The sequence below is a fragment of the Neopsephotus bourkii genome, unplaced genomic scaffold, assembly GCF_033783945.1.
Source record: "Neopsephotus bourkii isolate Nb327-2 ecotype Australia unplaced genomic scaffold, CSIRO-AGI_Nbou_v1 NB_1139, whole genome shotgun sequence".
Classification (NCBI taxonomy): domain Eukaryota; kingdom Metazoa; phylum Chordata; class Aves; order Psittaciformes; family Psittacidae; genus Neopsephotus; species Neopsephotus bourkii.
Window position 1 is genome coordinate 3,944,328 of NW_026901625.1, and position 21,030 is coordinate 3,965,357.

The 21,030-nt window shown below is 63.1% G+C and overlaps 3 protein-coding genes across 3 annotated transcripts; 1 reads left to right on the top strand and 2 right to left on the bottom strand.

The window, feature by feature from the left end:
• Window positions 1-511: 511 nt before the first annotated feature.
• LOC133217560 (G-protein coupled receptor 61-like) lies at window positions 512-1,869 on the bottom strand. Its single transcript, XM_061363155.1, has one exon. The coding sequence runs from the start codon at window positions 1,820-1,822 to the stop codon at window positions 512-514; it is 1,311 nt and encodes a 436-aa protein (XP_061219139.1). The 5' UTR covers window positions 1,823-1,869.
• Window positions 1,870-5,668: 3,799 nt separating this feature from the next.
• On the top strand, window positions 5,669-7,156 carry AMIGO1 (adhesion molecule with Ig like domain 1). The gene has a single exon (XM_061363180.1). It carries the CDS (start codon window positions 5,669-5,671, stop codon window positions 7,154-7,156), a length of 1,488 nt encoding a protein of 495 aa, XP_061219164.1.
• A 1,206-nt stretch (window positions 7,157-8,362) lies between these two features.
• On the bottom strand, window positions 8,363-19,002 carry ATXN7L2 (ataxin 7 like 2). The gene is given in 12 exon segments (XM_061363181.1): window positions 8,363-8,420; window positions 9,728-10,430; window positions 11,052-11,173; window positions 12,344-12,521; window positions 12,612-12,714; window positions 12,717-12,846; window positions 12,958-13,040; window positions 13,997-14,295; window positions 14,387-14,552; window positions 15,172-15,276; window positions 15,369-15,443; window positions 18,872-19,002. Coding segments are annotated over 12 exon segments (2,076 nt in total). The 5' UTR covers window positions 18,969-19,002; the 3' UTR covers window positions 8,363-8,405.
• Window positions 19,003-21,030: the final 2,028 nt, after the last annotated feature.

A 21,030-nucleotide genomic window follows, 5' to 3' on the forward strand; every position in this document is an offset into this window, starting at 1 on the left:
TTCCGCCTCGGTACCGCGGGGCATGATGGGAATGGGAGGGGGGGAAACTACACACCCGCAGTGCTTCCGCCTCGGTGGAGCGAGGCATTATGGGAGCCGAGGCGTGGGGAAGCGCTGCACTTCCGGCTCGGTGCAGAGGGGCATGATGGGAGTTGTAGTCCTCAAGGGTAAAATTGGGGCTACGGCCCCACATCCCGCTTCCCCCCCTTCATCCACCCCACGACGGGGTCTCCACCTCCACATCCCCCCAGCGGGACAGGTGCCCCATGGCTGTGGGGCAGCCCCAAAGGGGACAGCGGCCGGGCACGGGCCCACGTTCCCCGGGGCAGAAGGGTGCTTGGGGGGCAATGGCAGCGTGGGCAGTCCCCGCTCCAGCCCCGTCTCCTGTTCGGGGACCCCGTCCATGCCAGTCCCCCGCTCCCCCCATCACCCCACGGCGCAGCGAGCACGCACACACCAGCGTTCCCCTCTCATCCGTGTTCTCCCCCGGGGGCAGGCCCCATCCCCAGCGCTACAGCTCCGCTTTGGGCGCACGGAGCCCGTCCCCTCCGCGCCGCTCCGTCCCCTCGGCCGCCTCCTCCTCGATCTGCCCGGGGATGCGGAAATCGATGTGGGCCGGGTCCGGTTTGGGGCTGGGGCTGCGGGGCCGCGCCTCGCAAGCGGTGCCCTGCAGGAACTGCAGGAAGTTCTCCTCGATGGAGCCCTCCCGGCTCGGCAGCCGCAGGTCCTCCTCGGGGGGCTGCTTGAAGAAGCACGTAAGGAGCCGGCCCAGCTCGGCCCGGATCTGCCGGTTCAAGCACCCGTAGAAGAAGGGGTTGGAGGTAAAGCAGGAATAACCCAACCAAGTGACCACAGCCTCGGCCGCCGGCCCCACCGAGGGCTGCGCGCTCAGTGCCGTGTAGAGGTGGAAGGCGAAATAGGGCAACCAACAGAAGAGGAACTGGCCCCCGACGGCCAGCAGGATGGCGGCCGCTTTGCCCCCGGCTCCGAACGTCCTCTGCGGCGTGGTCCGAGGGGCTCCGGATGTGGTGACCATGGTGGAGCGGCTGCTGAGCGACTCGGAGCGGCGCCGCGGGGTCTCCATCCAGGTGGGCAGCGGGCCGTGGTGCATGGCGGCCACGCGCGCCACCTTGAACATGCTGCAGTGCACCACGACGATGATGAGGAGGGGTAGGAGGAAGTAGAAAGCGGCGAAGAACACCACGAAGAACTTGCAGTAGGGACCACGGCTCCATTGCAAGGAGCATCCACGGGGGCTGCGGAGCGGGGACCGGTCCGGTGATGCCCAACCCAAAACGGGGACCAAAGAGGTGGCGACGGCTTTGAGCCAGACGCCGACCAAGACGCAAGCCACCAAGCCCACGGTCATCCTCACCTCGTAGCGCATGGGGTGCACCACGTAGTAGTAGCGCTCCACGTTGATGGTGGAGATGGAGAGGATGCACATGGTGATGAAGCAGACGCTGAGGAACAGGTAGACGCGGCACATGGCATCGCCCAACACGGGGCTGTCGAACACGGCCGAGCCCGAGAGCATCTCCAACGGCATCAAGGTGAGGGCGGCCATGAAGTCCACCAGGCAGAGGTGGAAGACGAAGACGAACTTCCTCAGCGCCGGGGTCTTCACGATGACGGTCATGACGGCGGCGTTGCCCACGATGGCCGCCAGGTCCATGAGCAGCATGAAGAACAACCCCACCGACCTCGAAGCCACGTCCCTGGCTTTGCTGTCGGCTGTGCCATTGGGGGACATGGGGCTTGCGGAGGGTTGGAGCCCCCGCACCTCCCTAGAGCCATTCCAGGCCCATGGTGCTGGTTCCATCCTGGGCCACCACCATCACCAAGGGGAGCATCCTTGCGCTGGGCATTGCTGGATGAAGGAGGGGGGGTCACATCCTCGCTGGATTGGGGGATATGGGGTGCTCAGAGCACCCAAAGGTGCCGCCCAGCCCCACTCATCTCCCCACTGGGCACCTGTGGGGATGGGAGAGACATTGGGGAGGGGGCACAATCCTGGGGGGCTGAGTCCAGCTGTGACCCCCAGCTACAGCCCATAGGGTTCCCTTCCATGACCCCCTTCCCCCCACCAAAACCCCTTTCTCAACAGCCTTATTCCGCCCCAAAATGACCAATTTGGGGGTGACCCCACCCAAAACTCCAATGTTTCAACCCAAAACACCCCAGTGGGGTGCTGAGATCAGCCCCCCCCCATCTCCTCCCTTTGTGTACCAATGGCCATGCGTGACCCAAGCCTGGCCCAGCGGTGGGTGCTGCACCCCCAACGACCCAAAATGGGTGCTACCAGGGTGATAAGGGGGACACACACCCAGAACCCCCCCCATGGGTGGTGCTTCCCAAGAAGGGTGGGGGTCCCCATCTACTGCATCCCATGGGGGGTTACTGTTGGAATGAGGGGGTTCCTGATGGGATGGGGGGGCTACTGATGGAATAGGGGCATGCATCTAACCCGCCCTCCCATATTCCTCCCCTCCCCACCGGTTGGGGTCCGCTCTATGTCCCCCTTCATATTGCATCCCCCCCCCCCCCAACCCCCGGGCATCGCCCCGGTTGGGGGGGGCTCGGCCGCGGCACTTACCGTGGGGGGGGGGCCCGGTCGGAGCGGGAGGGGCTCGGTTGTGCGGGGGGGGGCGGTCCCCGTCGGTGCGGGGATGCTCGGGGCCGGGCCGGAGCCGCTGCGGCGAGGGATGCTCTGCACCGAGGCTGCTGGGTCCTAGCGCCTCCCGCCAGCGCCGCCGTACCCCCGGCACAGCGTCTCCCCCATACACAAGGCGGGGGCGCTGTGGGGGGGGGAACCCCACGGATATAAGGGGGGGGGTCTTAGACCGGCTGGAACCCCGTTTATTCCCACTGGGATAGGGGTAGAGGGTGGGCTTTGTCCCGTGGCCTGTGTTGCTTCAGGCCTCAGTTACCCCAGTCGCCCCATAGAGGGGGCACTGGAAAGGGGGTGCTGCACTCGGGAGCTATGGGGGGGGGCAAAGAGGGGGTTTGGGGTGATGGGGGACAGGGTGAAGGCACCCTGGGGTGGGAATGGGGGGGGCAGGAAGCAGATCCGCAGTGGGGGGGCACAGAGTGGGGCTGTGGGGGGTGCAAGGGGATGCTCAGGACTTGGGGGGGACCGCTCAGAGAGGCCGCAGGACCCCCAAGCTCTGCCCATCCCCAACCCAGTGCCCCCTTCCCTTGCTCCCAGTTCCTCAATGGGGCAACTGGGATGGGGGCAGCTCCCCACCACCACCACATTCCGTGCCTCAGCTTCCCCAGGGCACAACCATTCACTTCCAATGGGGATCCCCATCTCCCCCAGGGACGGGCATCCCATTAAATCCCTATGGAGGCTGCGAGCTTCCTCCCGGCATCGCCTTGCTCCCTGTCCCACGGGAGCGATGGTACCCAGCGGGGTGCCCAACCCGCCCCATGGGGCAGCCGGAGCTGAGCGTGGGACCGATCCTGCTCCATGGGGCGGGGTGGGGGGACCCCCCTGTGCTGATGACTCCTGTGGGCATCAGAATCCATGAGGATACCAAACCCTGGGTGCCCCCACCCCACTGTTCCCTTCCTCCCCCCTTTGGGTGCAGGCAGGGGTTTGGCCACGCTGACCCCCAATCTTTGAGGGTGCCTCACAATGGGGAGGTGCGGAGCCACCCCCCTGCACCCCATGGATCAGGAGGGTCATGATGTGAGGAGCATCAACCGAAGCATCCTGCCCCCCCCACCCTGGGATGCTGCCTTGGCTTATGGTGTCTTGGCACCCTAGCCCCCTGCACCCCATTATCACAGCACCCTACATACCAGCAGCCTGGTACTGAGCACCCCAGCCCTTTGGGACACCCATAACCCAGTACCAAAGCACCCAGCACATCTGGCTGGCCAGGCCCACAGGGTAAGCGTGTTTGCACATGTGCATGTGTGCACATACATGTATAATGTGTGTGTGGCTGACTGCCCCCCCCTCCCATGCACACATCTGGCATGTGCATCCATGTGCAGGTACACACATGTAAAGACGCGTGTTACCATTGGTGCACCCATGTGTACGTGGTGCATGCGTGTGTGCACATGTCTCTAGCATGTGTATGTGTGTGTGCATGCATCACGTGCATACCTGCATGCGTGTGCGTGCCGACACGCGTGTTGCACACCCATCCCTGTGGGGACACGGGGGGCACCGGCGGGTGCTGCGCAGGGATTAGCACCGGATTAAACGGAGAAACCGAGGACGAGCAAAGGACACGATTCCCGGCAGCTGGAAATGGGGTGGGACAACGGCACCGGGGACACACATAGGGTGTGAGGGGCACACTGGGGATGCGCTGCTCCCTGTCACCCCTTAATTACTGTGTGTGTGTGCCCCCCCCCCGCCCCAAAAGAGCTGCATCATCCCCGGCTCCGGTCCCTCTGACCTTGGCCCCAAACCGGCACTGATGGCTCCCGGCTATAGAACGACCGGAGGCAGCGATGGGTGCAGGGGGGGCAGCACCCAGGGGTGCCCTCCCGGGTGGGTCGGTACCAACACACTGGGGATTTGGGATGAGGATGAGGATGGTGTGGGGATAGGGCAGGAGATGGGGATGGGAGGGTGGGAGATGAGGATGAAGGTGGGGACAGGGATGGGGATGGAGTGGGGTGGGGATGGATTGGTGGAGATGAGGATTAAGATGGGGATGGGATGGGGATGACACAGAAGCGAGATAAGGATGAGGATGGAGATGGGGTGGGGGTAGAGGGCACGGATGAGGATGAGGTTGACGTGACATGGGATGGGATTAGGATAAAGTTGAGGATGTAATGGGGATGAGATAAAATGGGATGGAGATGGAGATGGGCTGGGAATGAGGATGGGGATGTGGTGGGGATGCGATGGGGATAAGGATGAAGGGATGGAAATGGGATGGGATTGGGATGGGGGGGTCGGCTCCTCCAGGGTCTCTCTCGGGCCACCAGGGGTTAACCGGGCTCCGCCGCCATTGGTGGGGGGCGCCGCCGCGGCAGCCAATGGGGACGGGCCGTGCCCGCGGTGCGCCGCGGCGGGGCCGCCCCCAGACCCTGTCCCGGGGCCGCGGGTGCGCGCTGCAGACGGCGCGGGGCGACTCGGCCCCGCTCGGCTCCGGTTCGGCTCCGTTCGGCTCCCATTGGCCCGGTTCGGGTTCTCTCGGCTCCCATCGGCCTGACTCGGACCGTTCGCTTCGCCTCGCATCGCCTCGGCCCGGCCTGCTTCGGCGCGGCCCGTTCGTGTCGGTTCGGGCCCGCTCGGCTCGGTTCGGCTCCACTCGGCTCGGTTCGACCCCGCTCCTCCAGTACCGGTACCAGGCCCCGGTAACGCCTCTGTTGGGAGGGGGTGTGACCGTGAGCATCCTCCCGAGGGCACGGTCCGCTGCAGCACCGGCACCGCGGGGGGAGGCGGGAGGGGACCGGGGAGGGGTGGGGGGGGCACAAAGTGACACGGGGTGGCCAAAGCCACCGGCACCGGGCGAGCAGCGGGACCGGTAACGCCATGACACCGGGTGACAGCGACAGCCCACGTGGTGACACCGGGTGACCAAAGCCACCACCCCACAGCCCATGCTGTGACACCGGCTGAGCAGCAGGCCCGGCGCACACCGTGACAGCGGGTGTCCGCATCCACCCCGTGCAAACGCACCCGGTGCCAGCGATGCCGCATCCTCACCGTGACCCCATGGCCGGTACCGGCGCCTCGGGGCTGCTCCTGTGCGTGGCTCTGGTGGCGGCGGTGGCACCGCGGGGTGCGTGGTGCGGGAGCTGCCCCCCGCGCTGCATCTGCGCCTCCAACATCCTGAGCTGCTCGCAGGCGGTGCTGAGCGCGGTGCCGGCGCCGCTGCCGCGCTTCACGGCCGTGCTGGACCTGAGCCACAACAACGTGAGCCGGCTGCGGGCCGACTGGGCCCCGGGGCGCTTGGCGCACCTCCACGCACTGCTGCTCAGCCACAACGGGCTCTCCTTCGTGTCCACCGAAGCCTTCACCCACGTCCCTCACCTGCGCCACTTGGACCTGTCCTCCAACCGCCTGCGTGCGCTGGAGGAGAACCTCTTCAGCGACCTCGCCGAGCTCGAGGTGCTGCTCCTCTACAACAACGAGATCTCCACCGTGGACCGCACCGCCTTCGAGAACCTCAACCGCCTGCGCAAGCTCTACCTGGGCCAGAACCGCATCGCCCGCTTCCCGCTGGAGCTGCTCCGCGACGGCAGCCGCCTGCCCCAGCTCGCTTTGCTCGACCTCTCGGCCAACCGCCTCCGCCATGTGCCCGTGGGCGAGCTGCAGGCGCTGCCCGCCTGGCTCCGCGACCGCCTCTACCTACACGGCAACCCCTTGGCCTGCGACTGCGCCCTCTTCCAGCTCATGGCCCGCGGCCGCCGCCGCCGTCTCAGCGCCGTCGTGGACTTCCAAGAGGAGCTGCGCTGCGCGCTCCCATCCTCCCCGGTACCCGTGGGCATCCTGGCGCTGGCCGGCCGGGCGCCGCTCAACTGCAGCGAGGCGCGGGAGGCGGTGCTGGAGGCGCACGTCGGGGACACGGTGATGCTGAGCTGCGACACGCGGGTGCGCGGGGCGCGCAGCCGGCACTGGGTGACGCCCGGAGGGGAACGGGTGCTGCAGGAAGCGGGCAACGGGAGCGCGGTGCTGCTGGCCAACGGCAGCCTGCAGGTGCGGGCGCTGCGGGCTGAGGATGCGGGGATGTACGCGTGTTGGGTGGCGGGGCCGGTGCTCAACGAGACGCTCTACGTGGAGCTGTTGGTGCATAACTTCACCCTGCACGGGCCCCATGATACCCTCAACACCGCCTACACCACGCTGGTGGGCTGCATCCTCAGCGTGGTGCTGGTGCTCATCTACCTGTACCTCACCCCGTGCCGCTGCTGCTGCTGCCGCGGGGGCACCGACAAAGCCCCCCCGCCCCGCGATGACAGCATCAACTCCTCGGTGCTCAGCGCGACCCCGAACCACGCCACCGGGGAGCCCGGGAGGTCCCGCTCCGCATCCGGGGCCAGCGTGGGGCAGAACGGGAGGTTCAAAGCGGGGGGGACACCGCAAGGCCCCCCCCGCCATGGCCCCAGGGCACAGAGGAAGGTGTCAGATCCGGACTCGGTCAGCTCCGTCTTCTCCGACACCCCCATTGTGGTGTAGAAAGATGGGGGGGGAGCACCCCATGTCCAGCCCCTTCCCATCACCCCCCCCCTCCATTCAATGGATGCGCTGCGGGGGGGGGGGGCAGCCAAGACCCCCATTGCCTCCCCAGGACTCAGTCTCGTCCCCCCCTGGCCTCCATGGGACCATAAGGGACAATGGGGGGGGGGGGGCTCTGGGGGTAGCACCAGCACCCCCCCTGCATGTGCATTGCAAAGCATGAGCCCCCCCCTCCCCCCCTCCGGCCAGCTCTAGGGGGGGGCACATCACCCCCAACACCCCCCCCAATGCAACCCACAGCCACAAGCAGAGCCCCCACACTGCAGAGAGGGGGACCCCACGCACCCCCCGGCCTGTGCCCCCCCCCCCATATAAGCCCCCCCAATGCCTTGGCCACAATAAATGTGTTTCCCACCATGTCTGGGCTACCTGCGGATTGGGGGGAGCAAATTGGGGTCCTGGCGCTGGGGGGGGGGGGGTAGGAACAGGGGGACCCTGAGTCCTGCTGACACCCCGATCCCTATCTGGGCTGTATGGGGGAGAAGGGGGGGGTCACCCCAGTGCTCACCCCCCCACTGATCTCCTCCCAGTACCACACTGACCCCCCCCGAGCATCCCATTGCTGCCACTGCCCTCAATGAACCCCCCCCTCCAGCAGCCCATTGACCTCCACTGCCCCATAGGGTCCCCATGGTGTTGGGGGACCCCCATCCCCTTCCCCTTTAACCCATAGACACCCCTATCCCTGCAGACACCGCATCCCTGCCCCACAGCATCACCGGGGTCCCCCATCCTCGCTCTGCCCTCACCAACACCCCCCCATTCCCCAACCCCACACAGTGACCCCCAGAACTCCCCCCCCCGCCCCCCATACTTCTCAGCTTCTCTTTTTTTTCTTTCTTTTTCTTTCTTTTTCTAAAAAAGAAACAAAAAACAGCAATAATCATTCTTATAAATAGGGTGGCCATTGGTGGCCATTGGTGGCCATTGGTGGCCATTGGTGGCCGTTGGTGGCCATTGGTGGCCATTGGTGGCCATTGGTGGCCATTGGTGGCAGTCCCATGCCGGGCCCCCCCCTGCGCCCGGGGGCCGGTTTTAGCAGCAAGAGAACAGAACTGAGTCTTGAGGTATTTGGCTGAGGTCGGTGTTTCCCTTGGGGGGGGGGGGGGGTTCTTGGGGGGTCTTTCCCCCCCCCCTCAATTCCATCGGCTCCCAGTGCAGGACGTGGGGTGGCCCCGGTGGCCTCCTGTTAATGGGCTTTGGACTGCGGAGAGGAGAGGGGGCTGGGTAAGCCCTGGCCATGGGGAGACCCCGGCCCATGGGGTCCCCATGGTGGTGATGGGGTCCCCAAAGGGAGCATCGGCCACCATGGAGGACCGTGGTACCCCCCCCTCCCATCACAAAGGTCTCCATCCCATCCACAAATGGGGTGAGGGGGACCCGCAGCATCTCCCAACAGGGAGCAAAGTGTCCCATAGGGGTCCCCTCACTAAGGACACGTCTCCATGGTGACCACAGGGGGTCCCTCAGCATCCCCAAGCCAAGGGCAGGGGGTCCCAGAGGGTCCCCATGGGATGTGTGTGTGTGTCCCCCCACAGGACCAGGGTGCCCCCGCAGCCCCCAGCCCTAGGAGAAGATGGGTCCCCATTTCCCGCCAGCCACTCCCCAGCATCACCCCAAACACCCAGTTCCCCCTGCCCCCCATCCCAATATAGACCCCCATCTCAATAGGGTCCCCCTATCCCAACAGAGACCTCCCCCCAGCTAACAGGGACCCTCTCATGTCCATAGAGGCCCCTGTACACCAACAGGCCCCCCAACAGGGCCCCCCCATCTCTATAGGGACCCCCCATCCCAATATGGACCCCCTCATCTCAATAGGGTCCCCCTCCAACCCAACAGAGACCTCCCCCCACCTCCATAGGGGCCCCTGTATCCCAACAGGGCCCCCCATCTCAACAGGGTCCCCTTATCTCTATAAGGACCCCCCCATCCCAATATAGACCTGCTCATCTCAATAGGGAACCCCCCATCCCAACAGGACCCCCCATCTCAATAGAGACCCCTTTATCTCTATAGGGACCCCCCATCTCAACAGGGCCCCCCTATCTCTATAGGGACCCCCCATCTCAACAGGACCCCCTTATCTCTATAGGGACTCCCCCATCCCAACAGGGCCCCCCCATCCCAACAGGACCCCCTTATCTCTATAGGGGCCCCCATCCCAACAGGACCCCCTTATCTCTATAGGGTTCCCCCCCATCCCAACAGGGACCCCTTTACCTCTATAGGGACCCACCCATCCCAACAGGGACCCCTTTATCTCCATAGTGACCCCCCCATCCCAACAAGGACCCCTTTATCTCCATAGTGACCCCCCATCTCAACAGGGATCCCTTTATCTCCATAGTGACCCCCCCATCCCAACAGGGACCTCTTTATCTCCATAGGGACCCCCCCATCCCAACAGGGACCCCTTCATCTCCATAGTGACCCCCCCATCCCAACAGGGACCCCTTTATCTCTATGGGCCCCCCCCCACCTCAACAGAGGCCCCCTCCCCAGCGCTACCTTCAGGCCGCTCCGCTTCTCCTCGAAGCCCGGGGGGGTCCCCACCTTCTTCCTCCGCACGGACCCCCCCGGGCCGGGATGGGGTGGGGGTGGGGGGGTCTCTGGCCTTCCCCTGCCCCCCCTGCAGTAGGTACCCGCGTTCTTCCTCTTCTTCACCTCCTCCTCGGCCACGCAGCGTGGGTGGGGGGGGGCCCGCTCCAGCCGCTTGGCCCGGGCTGTACCATTGAGGACGGGGGCGGCTCCTTTCGTCTTGCCGGGGGGGGCCGAGCTTTGCGCTTTGCTTTGGAGCTCCCCCCCCCCCGTGCCCATCATCATCCCCATCCCCATCATCCCCATCATCCCCGTCCCGTCCCCCCCCGCGCAGGTCCGTTTGTAGGGGGGTCCCCCCCCCCCCTCGCTCAGCGGCGGTTTCCACTTGCGGGGTTCGGGGTCGCGGCATTCCCGAGCTGGGGCAGCGTTCCCGGCCCTGCCGGCCGGCAGTTGGCTGAAGGAGGGCGAGGGGGTGTTGGCGGGCAGCGGGGAGGTGATGGAGCGGCTGCAGCCCCCCCCCTCGGGCTGGCTGCAGGCGGCAGCGGCGTGCGGGGACCCCCCCGGCGAGAGCAGCGTGGGAGGGAGGCGGGGGGGGGGAACGGGGGTGGGGATGGGGAGGAGAGGGGGGGAGCTAGGGGGGGCCGGGGGGGGGTCGGCGGCGGGGGGGATCTTCCTGTGGGAGGGAGAGGAGGGGTGAAGGGGGAGCCACAGATGCCGGATGCCGGCATTGGCACCCCCCAGGTTTTAGGGGGGTGGAGGGGGGGAGAGTGATGGGATCCCCCCTCCCCCAAATCCTCACTTGGTCCCTGATCCCCTTTTCTACTCCAATGCAGATGAAGGGGATGAGATGGGACCCCCCCGAATCCCTGCTCCCAGCAGTGTCCCCCCTTATTCCAGATGGGGAGGGGTGAGATAGGACCCCCACAAATCCCTGCTCCCAGCGTTGTCCCCCCCTATTCCAGATGGGGAGGGGTGAGATGGGACCCCCCCTATACCCCTACTCCAGTCCCTGACCCCTCAATCCCAATGGGAAAGGGGCAATATGGGAAACCCCAAATCCCTGCTACCACCCCTGAACCCCCCCATATCCCCTTGGGGAGGGAGGGATGAGATGCCCCTCCCCCCATTCCCACTCCAGTCCCCAATTCCCCCCCCCCCAGTTCACATGGGAAGGCTGAGACACGCCCCCCCCCCATCCCTCCTCCCATCACTACCCTCACATCCCCTCCTATTCCAGATGGGGGGGGCTGAGATGGGACCCCCACATCCACGCCCCCATCCTTGCCCCCCCCACCTCCACATGTGGGAGCTGAGGTGCCGCTCCAGCATGGAGCCCAGCGCCGCGCAGAACCGGTCCAGCCGCCGGTTGAACACGTAACAGCCGGGGCTGACCAAGCGGCTCCCGAAGGTGCAGAACTGGGGGGGGGACACACATGGACACGGTCAGTGACCCCCCCTCCCCAAATCCCTGCTGCTACCTGTGAACATCCAAGTCAATTCCCAGTTCAACCGGATGGGGATGGAGATGGGAGCAGATAGGGATGGAGATGGGAGCAGCCAGGGATGGAGATGGGAGCAGAAAGGGATGGAGATGGGAGCAGAAAGGATGGAGATGGGGACCAGCCAGGGATGGAGATGGGAGCAGACAGGGATGGAGATGGGAGCAGAAAGGATGGAGATGGGAGCAGCCAAGGATGGAGATGGGAGCAGAAAGGGATGGAGACGGGAGCAGACAGGGATGGAGATGGGAGCAGAAAGGATGGAGATGGGAGCAGCCAAGGATGGAGATGGGAGCAGAAAGGGATGGAGACGGGAGCAGACAGGGATGGAGATGGGAGCAGAAAGGATGGAGATGGGAGCAGACAGGGATGGAGATGGGAGCAGAAAGGATGGAGATGGGAGCAGATAGGGGTGGAGATGGGAGCAGCCAGGGATGGAGATGGGAGCAGAAAGGATGGAGATGGGGACCAGCCAGGGATGGAGATGGGAGCAGAAGGATAGAGGGAGAAGGATGGAGATGGGAGCAGAAGGGATGGAGAGGAAGACAGGGATGGAGATGGGAGCAGAAGGATGGAGATGGGAGCAGATAGGGACGGAGATGGGAGCAGCCAAGGATGGAGATGGGAGCAGATAGGGGTGGAGATGGGAGCAGATGGGGATGGAGATGGGAGCAGCCAGGGATGGAGATGGGAGCAGAAAGGGATGGAGATGGGGACGGCCAGGGATGGAGATGGGAGCAGAAAGGATGGAGATGGAAGCAGACAGGGATGGAAACTGGGAGCAGACAGGGATGGAGATGGGAGCAGCCAAGGATGGAGATGGGAGCAGCCAAGGATGGAGATGGGACCCCTTAAATCCCTCCCATCTTGGACCCCCTCAATTCAGATAAGAGGGGCTGAGACGGACCCCCCCCCCCCCCCCAAGTCCCCACTCCAGTCCCTGGGTCCCCAAATCCCCCCAATTCAGGCAGGAAGGGGTGAGATGGGACCACCCCAAACCCCCCCTTTGACCCCCTTTCAGCACACAGCAGCACTGGCTTAACGGGGGGGGGGTGTCCCCAACCCACCCCAGGGTCCCCCCACTCACCGCCTGTGGCCGCGGTGGGCGCAGGGGGGGCCGGGGGGGCTCCTCACCCCCTTCTTCTTCACTGTCCTCACTGGACACCCGGGTCCCCCCCTTTGGCACAGGGAGGGGGAACACCCCAATACCCCCATCCCCGGGGGGGGGCACATCCTCGGGGTCACTGTCGGAGGAAAGCCGGGTCCTGTGGAGTTGTGGGGGGGGGAAGAGATGTTTGGGGTGCCCCATATGGGGGGGTCACCCATTACCCATCACCCCCCCCCCCAAGCCTCACCGGGGCAGCGGGCAATGGGGCAGCTTGGCTCGGCAGGGAACGGCACTGGGGGGTCCGGTGAGGGGCTGCGGCAGTGAGGGGGGGTCCTGCGGCGTTGGGGGGGCGGTTCCTTCGTGGGGGGGCTCCTGTCCTTGGGGGGGTCACCTCGTCGGGAGCTGGCCTTTAGCTCAGCCACCAGCACATCAAAGTCCTTGTCCCGGCCCTGCACCTCGCGGCGCTGGTGAACAGAGTGGATCTGCACCAGGAAACATGGGATGGGGTCAAAAAGGGGGGGGGGCACCCCCAAAAACACCCCCCCCCCCAAATGGGTAGGGTGAGGGTGTCTGTGTCCCACCCTCTCAGGTACCTTGCAGGTGAGCAGGCGGGTGCAGAGCTTGTTGGTGTCGGGGTTCAGCACCCCACACTGCCGGTTCAGGTCGCACTCCTTGCCTGCAGGCAGAGGAAGGCAGTGGGTGCTGTGGGGGGGCAGGGGGGGCTCAGTGCTGGGGACCCCCCCTCCAAGTATCCAGCCCTGGTTGAGGGTTTGGATGGTGGGGATGAGTGTGATGGGGGCTAATCACTGGGATCACTGGGGGTAAAGGGGATGGGAGCAGCCAGGGATGGAGATGGGGAGCAGACAGGGATGGAGATGGGGAGCAGCCAGGGATGGAGATGGGAGCAGGCAGGGATGGAGAATGGGATCAGACAGGGGTGGAGATGGGACCAGCTGGGGATGGAGATGGGGATGAGCCGGGGATGGAGACGGGGACCAGACAGGGATGGAGATGGGGACCAGACAGGGATGGAGATGGGGATGAGCCAGGGATGGAGATGGGGATGAGCCAGGGATGGAGATGGGGATGAGCCAGGGATGGAGATGGGGACGAGCCAGGGATGGAGATGGGGACCAGACAGGGATGGAGAATGGGATCAGACAGGGGTGGAGATGGTACCAGCTGGGGATGGAAATGGGGAGCAACCAGGGATGGAGATGGGAGCAGCCAGGGATGGAGATGGGGACCCCCTCCTTGAAACAAGAGCCTGGGATGGGGGGACAACAGCCCTGAATCACCTTCCATGGGACTGGGGGACCCCCTTTCACCCCCTCTCTGTGGCAAGCTGAGCCCCCCACTTTCAGCCCCCAAACTGGGTTCTGCTCATGGCATCACTCCCTGTTACCCACAGCATCGGTGGAGGGGGGGGGGACACAACACAGTGGGGAGGGTTCACCCCTAGCTCATGCTTGTGCCCCCCAGCCCCTGCTGCTGAACAGAGCACGGGGTGGGAGATGCCCCATTGGTACCAACCCCAGTGCTGAAATGAGGACCGGGATGTCCCAGTGGGATCAGGACACCGACCTGCTGCCCGCCCCCCTATCCCCAGCATGGAAAGTGGGGGGGACTCACGTGCCAGCTTCTTATGGGACCTGGGGGGTGTCCTGGTGGCACCGGGGGGGGGATTTGGTGGCTTCTCCCCTGGTGCTGGCCCATTCTCCGGTTTGCCCCTGGGGCCATCATCAGGCACCGACGAGTCCCCCCCGAGCCCAACCAGCACCGGGGGCTCCTTTGGCACCGCGGCGCTGCCGGGTTTCCCTAGGGATTCCTTGGAGCCGTTGGGAATGGCCTTGGGGGGCACCTTGATCCCGTGCCCGTCTGCTTTGGGGATGCTGGGGATCTTCTCCAGGTTGACCACGGGCACGAACAGGCTGCGGAGAGGGGTTGGTGGTGTTGGGGGGGGGGGGTCAGAGAGCGGTTGGGTGCCATGGAACGGGCACAGCCGCCCCTCCCGGTGCTCACCATAGGTTGTTATCCTTGTCCGGGCGCTCGGGAAGGGGTTGGGGTCTCCTGCGGGCTCCGGGGTGCTTCTCCCGCAGCGCCTTGGCCGTGCCGGGGGTCCCGTTAACGGGGATGTGGCACTTGGTGGCGCGGGCGTAGAGCTTGGAGAGCGGCCCATGGCGGCGTTCTGGGTGGGAACGGGGAGAAACTGGGGCTGAGCCCATAACTGGGGTATCAACACTGACATCCCCCCCACCCACCCACCCCAGCCATTCCTATAGGATGCTGTGTCCGGCTCTGGGATACAGCACAAGAGGGACGTGGAGCTGCTGGAGCGAGGCCAGAGGAGGCCATGGAGATGCTGCGAGGGCTGGAGCAGCTCTGCTCTGGAGCCAGGCTGAGAGAGCTGGGCTGGGGCAGCCTGGAGAAGAGAAGGCTCCTGAAGGGGAGACCTTAGAGCAGCTCCAGTGCCTAAAGGGGCTGCAGGAAACCTGGAGAGGGGCTTGGGACAAGGGATGTAGGGATGGGATGAGGAGAAACAGCTTCCAGCTGGAAGAGGGAAGAGTTGGATGAGATACTGGGAAGAAGCTCTTCATTATGAGGGTGGTGGGACACTGGCACAGGGTGCCCAGAGAAGCTGTGGCTGCCCCATCCCTGGCAGTGCTCAAGGCCAGGTTGGACACAGGGGCTTGGAGCAAGCTGCTCCAGTGGAAGGGGTCCCTGCCCGTGGCAGGGGTTGGAGCTGGAGGAGCTTTAAGGTCCCCTCCATCCCCATTCCCAAGCCCATCCTGGGGCCCTGTGCTCACCGCAGTGCTTCTGGAAGGCCTGGGGCTTCACCACCTGGCTGCAGTGGTTGCACACCACCAGGTAGAACTCATCGTGCGCTGGGCAGTGGCCAAAGATGCTCATGTCTGTGGGCAGAGCGTGGGGCACCATTCCCAGTGCCAGGGGGAGCCAAACCTGGCCCTGGAACACCAGGAATGCAGCCCAGGGCTGAGCCTACCTTCCTTGATCAGGGTCATGGCATCCAGCTTCTTGCTGATGGTTTTCCCACTCTCCTCCAGCTCCAGCCCGGATCCTGTTGGACACAAATCCCCATCAGCAGTGCCCAGAACAGGCTGTGACCAACTGGTACCCAGTGCCATCCAACAGTGCTCTATTGGGTACCCACTGCCATCCAACAGTGCTCTATTGGTACCCAGTGCCATCCAACAGTGCTCTATTGGTACCCAGTGCCATCCAACAGTGCTGTATAGGGTACCCAGTGCCATCCATCAGTGCTCTATTGGTACCCAGTGCCATCCAACAGTGCTCTATTGGTACCCAGTGCCATCCAACAGCGCTCTATTGGTACCCAGTGCCATCCAACAGTGCTGTATAGGGTACCCAGTGCCATCCATCAGTGCTCTATTGGTACCCAGTGCCATCCAACAGTGCTCTATTGGTACCCAGTGCCATCCAACAGCACTCTATTGGGTACCCAGTGCCATCCAACAGTGCTCTATTGGTACCCAGTGCCATCCAACAGTGCTCTATTGGGTACCCAGTGCCATCCAACAGTGCTCTATTGGTACCCAGTGCCATCCAACAGTGCTCTATGGTACCCAGTGCCATCCAACCGTGCTCTATGGGTACCCAGTGCCATCCAACAGTGCTCTATTGGTACCCAGTGCCATCCAACAGTGCTCTATTGGGTACCCAGTGCCATCCAACAGTGCTCTATTGGTACCCAGTGCCATCCAACAGTGCTCTATTGGTACCCAGTGCCATCCAACAGTGCTCTATTGGGTACCCAGTGCCATCCAACAGTGCTCTATTGGTACCCAGTGCCATCCAACAGTGCTCTACAGTGCCATCCACAGTGCTCTATTGGGTACCCAGTGCCATCCAACAGTGCTCTATTGGTACCCAGTGCCATCCAACAGTGCTCTTGGGTACCCAGTGCCATCCAACAGTGCTCTATTGGGTACCCAGTGCCATCCAACAGTGCTCTATCCAGCCATCCAACAGTGCTCTATGGGTACCCAGTGCCATCCAACAGTGCTCTATTGGTACCCAGTGCCATCCAACAGTGCTCTATTGGGACCCAGTGCCATCAACAGTGCTCTACACCAACACCTATTGGTACCCAGTGCCATCCAACAGTGCTCTATTGGGTACCCAGTGCCATCCAACAGTGCTCTATTGGTACCCAGTGCCATCCAACAGTGCTCTATTGGTACCCAGTGCCATCCAACAGTGCTCTATTGGGTACCCAGTGCCATCCAACAGTGCTCTATTGGTACCCAGTGCCACCCAACAGTGCTCTATTGGTACCCAGTGCCATCCAACAGTGCTCTATTGGTACCCAGTGCCATCCAACAGTGCTCTATTGGTACCCAGTGCCATCCAACAGTGCTCTCTTGGTACCCAGTGCCATCCAACAGTGCTCTACTGGGTACCGAGTGCCACCCAACAGTGCTCTACTGGGTACCGAGTGCCACCCAACAGTGCTCTATTGGTACCCAGTGCCATCCAGCAGTGCTCTATTGGTACCCAGTGCCATCCAACAGTGCTCTGTTGGTACCCAGTGCCATCCAACAGTGCTCTATTGGTACCCAGTGCCATCCAACAGCGCTCTATTGGTACCCAGTGCCATCCAACAGCGCTCTATTGGGTACCCAGTCCCATAACAGGCTCAGGTACCCAGTGCCATCCAACAGTGCTCTATTGGGTACCCAGTGCCATCCAACAGTGCTCTATTGGTACCCAGTGCCATCCAACAGTGCTCTATTGGTACCCAGTGCCATCCAACAGTGCTCTATTGGGTACCCAGTGCCATCCAACAGTGCTGTATCTGGTACCCAGTGCCATCCAACAGTGCTCTATTGGTACCCAGTGCCATCCAACAGTGCTCTATTGGGTACCCAGTGCCATCCAACAGCGCTCTATTGCCCAGTGCCATAACACTCAGGTACCCAGTGCCATCCAACAGTGCTCTATTGGTACCCAGTGCCATCCAACAGTGCTCTATTGGGTACCCAGTGCCATCCAACAGTGCTGTATTGGGTACCCAGTGCCATCCAACAGTACTGTATTGGGTGCCCAGTACCATACAGCTGTGCTGTACTGGGTGCCCAGTGCCATACTGGGTCCTCAATGCCATCCAGCTGTGCTGTACTGGGTGCCCAGTGCTATACTGGGTCCTCAATGCCATCCAGCTGTGCTGTACTGGGTGCCCAGTGCTATACTGGGTCCTCAATGCCATCCAGCTGTGCTGTACTGGGTGCCCAGTGCTATACTGGGTCCTCAATGCCATCCAGCTGTGCTGTACTGGGTGCCCAGTGCTATACTGGGTCCTCAATGCCATCCAGCTGTGCTGTACTGGGTGCCCAGTGCTATACTGGGTCATCAATGCCAACCAGCTGTGCTGTACTGGGTGCCCAGTGCTATACTGGGTCCTCAATGCCCTCCAGCTGTGCTGTACTGGGTGCCCAGTGCTGTACTGAGTGCTCAGTCCCATGCAGCTGTGCTCAGTCCTGTCCAGTACAGGATGCCCCATTCCTGCTGCCCAGTTCCCAGTTCCCAGTTCTCAGTGCAGGATGCCCCATTCCTGCTGCCCAGTTCCCAGTGCCCAGTTCCATGTTCCCAGCACAGGATGCCCCATTCCTGCTGCCCAGTTCCCAGTGCCCAGTTCCAGGTTCCCAGTGCAGGATGCCCCATTCCTGGTGTCAGGTTCCCAGTGCCCAGTTCCATGTTCCCAGTACAGGATGCCCCATTCCTTGTGTCAGGTTCCCAGTGCCCAGTTCCATGTTCCCAGTGCAGGATGCCCCATTCCTGCTCCCCAGTTCCCAGTGCCCCGTTCCATGTTCCCAGTGCAGGATGCCCCATTCCTGCTACCCAGTTCCCAGTTCCATGTTCCCAGTGCAGGATGCCCCATTCCTGCTACCCAGTTCCCAGTTCCATGTTCCCAGTGCAGGATGCCCCATTCCTGCTGCCCAGTTCCCAGTTCCATGTTCCCAGTACAGGATGCCCCATTCCTGGTGTCAAGGTTCCCAGTGCCCAGTTCCCAGTTCCCAGTGCAGGATGCCCCATTCCTGCTACCCAGTTCCCAGTTCCATGTTCCCAGTGCAGGATGCCCCATTCCTGCTGCCCAGCTCCCAGTTCCCAGTTCCATGTTCCCAGTGCAGGATGCCCCATTCCTGGTGTCAGGTTCCCAGTTCCATGCTCCCAGTGCAGGATGCCCCATTCCCGCTGCCCACCTCCCAGTGCCCCATCCACAATCCCCAGTCCCATGCTCCCGCTGCAGGATGCTCCTCTCCCGATACCGGTACCCACCGCACGCTGCACCCGGTGCCGGGTGCCCAATACCGGATGCCCCGCTCCCACTGACAGAGCCCCCACTCCCATTGCCCTATGCCCGCTACCGGATGCCCCTCTACCCGCCGGCCGCTCGGCGGCGCTACCACCGGGGGCTGGAAATGGGGGGGGGCGGCCCCGGTTCAAACCCCCCCCCCCGCCCCTCACCGTGGTCTCCGGGCGGCCCCGCTCGCTGCACCCACGCGCTCCAGCTCTGCCCCGCGAACTCGTCCAGGCCGGGCACCCTCCGCTCCGCCGCCGCCATCGCCGCCGCCGCCGCCTCCTCCTCTGACCCCCCTTCCACCGCCGCCACCGTCGCCACCGCCCCGTGCACCCCCGCGCATGCGCTGCGCGCCCCCGCCCGCCCCGCGGCACCACGGGCGGTGTAGTCCCGCCTCCCCACCCCTCCATTGCCGGTACCCCCCGATACCGGCATCGGTGCGGGTATGGGTACGGTGCGGTAACGGTGCGGTGCGGTACGGTGAGATGCGATGGGATGCGATGGGGACGCGGCCGCACACCCCGTACAGGGATGGGACCGGGGACTCCATATACCCTATACCAGCCGGCAACCCCGGGTCCTATATACCCCCTATACCGGGTCCTGTGCGCCTCCATACCGGCATTGGACCGAGGTCCTCTATGGTCTCTATAGTGGGGTGATGACTTGGAACATATGCACCCCTATATAGGGACGGGACCAGGGACTCCATATACCCTCTACCAGCCGGCAACCCCGGGTCCTATATACCACCTATATGAGGATGGGGATGCGGATCCTATACACCTCTGTACCAGGATGGGACCAAGGTCCTCTATGCTCTCTATAGTGGGGTGATGACTTGGAACATATGTACCCCTATATAGGGACGGGACCAGGGACTCCATATACCCTATACCAGCCAGTAACCCCGGGTCCTATATACCTCCTATACAAGGATGGAGACAGGAGTCCTATGCACCTCTATACTGGTATGGGACCGAGGTCCTCTATGCTTCCTATACTGGGGTGACGACCAGGACCCTATGCACCCCTATATAGGGATGGGACTGGGGACTCCATATACCCCTCTACCAGCCGGCAACCCCGGGTCCTATATACCACCTATATGAGGATGGGGATGTGGATCCTATACACCTCTGTACCAGGATGGGACCAAGGTCCTCTATGCTATCTATAGTGGGGTGATGACTTGGAACATATGCACCCCTATATAGGGATGGAACTGGGGACTCCATATACCCTATACCAGCCGGCAACCCCGGGTCCTATATACCCCCTATACCGGGTCCTGTGCTCCTCTATACTGGGATGGGACCGAGGTTCTGTATGGTCTCTATAGCAGGGTGATGACTTGGAACCTACGCACCCCTATATAAAGATGGAACGTGGGACTCCCTATACCCCCTGTAAAAGGATGAGGACTGGGGTTTGTACACCACAGTACTGGGATAGGAGCAGGGGTCCATATACTGCCTATATTTGCTCTAGGGACCCGAGGCTCCTTATACCTCCTAAACCAAGGTGGGACCACGGCCTTATATAGTCCCTATACTGGGACGGGGACTGGCATCCTCTGCACCCCTATACCGTGATGGGGATCCCAAGGGTTACCCCTATGTGGGGCTGGACAACCAGGGGTGACATATATACCCCTATATGGGTCTGAAGACACCGGGGTCACCCCTATATGGGGCTGGGGACATTGGGTTACCACTATATAGGGCTGGGGACCCCGGGGTTACATACACCCCAACAGTGGGCTGAGCCCTGGGCTCGGGTGCTCCCCAGTCCAAGCTGACCTCAGGGGTATAGGCCCCTATAGAGCTGGGCAGCGGTTACCTGGGCCCCTATAGGGGCAGGACACCCCGGGGATGGACATACCCCTCTATAAAGCTCCTTTTACAGAGCAGGGACCCCAGGGGGTGTCACACACCCCTCTATAAAGCTCCCAAGACCCCAAGGGGAGTGCGTACCCCTATATAGAGCTCCTTATACAGAGCAGGGACCACGGGGTGGGGGGTATATATGCCTCTATAAAGCAACCCAGGGGTTGTACACCCCCCCCCATGCAGCTCCATATGTACACCAGGGCCTGTACATCCCCCCCTATACAGCTCCCTATGTACACCAGGGGCCGTACATCCCCCCTATACCCCTCCCTATGCACACCATGGGCCATTCACCCCCCCTATACAGCCCCCTATGCACACGCGGGGGTCTCCCCCCCCGACACCGAGCTGGTACCCAGGTCGTTTATAGGCCCCCATAGAGCCGAGGGGGTGATGCAGGGTCCCGTATCCGTGCCCCCCCCCCCCCCAAGCAG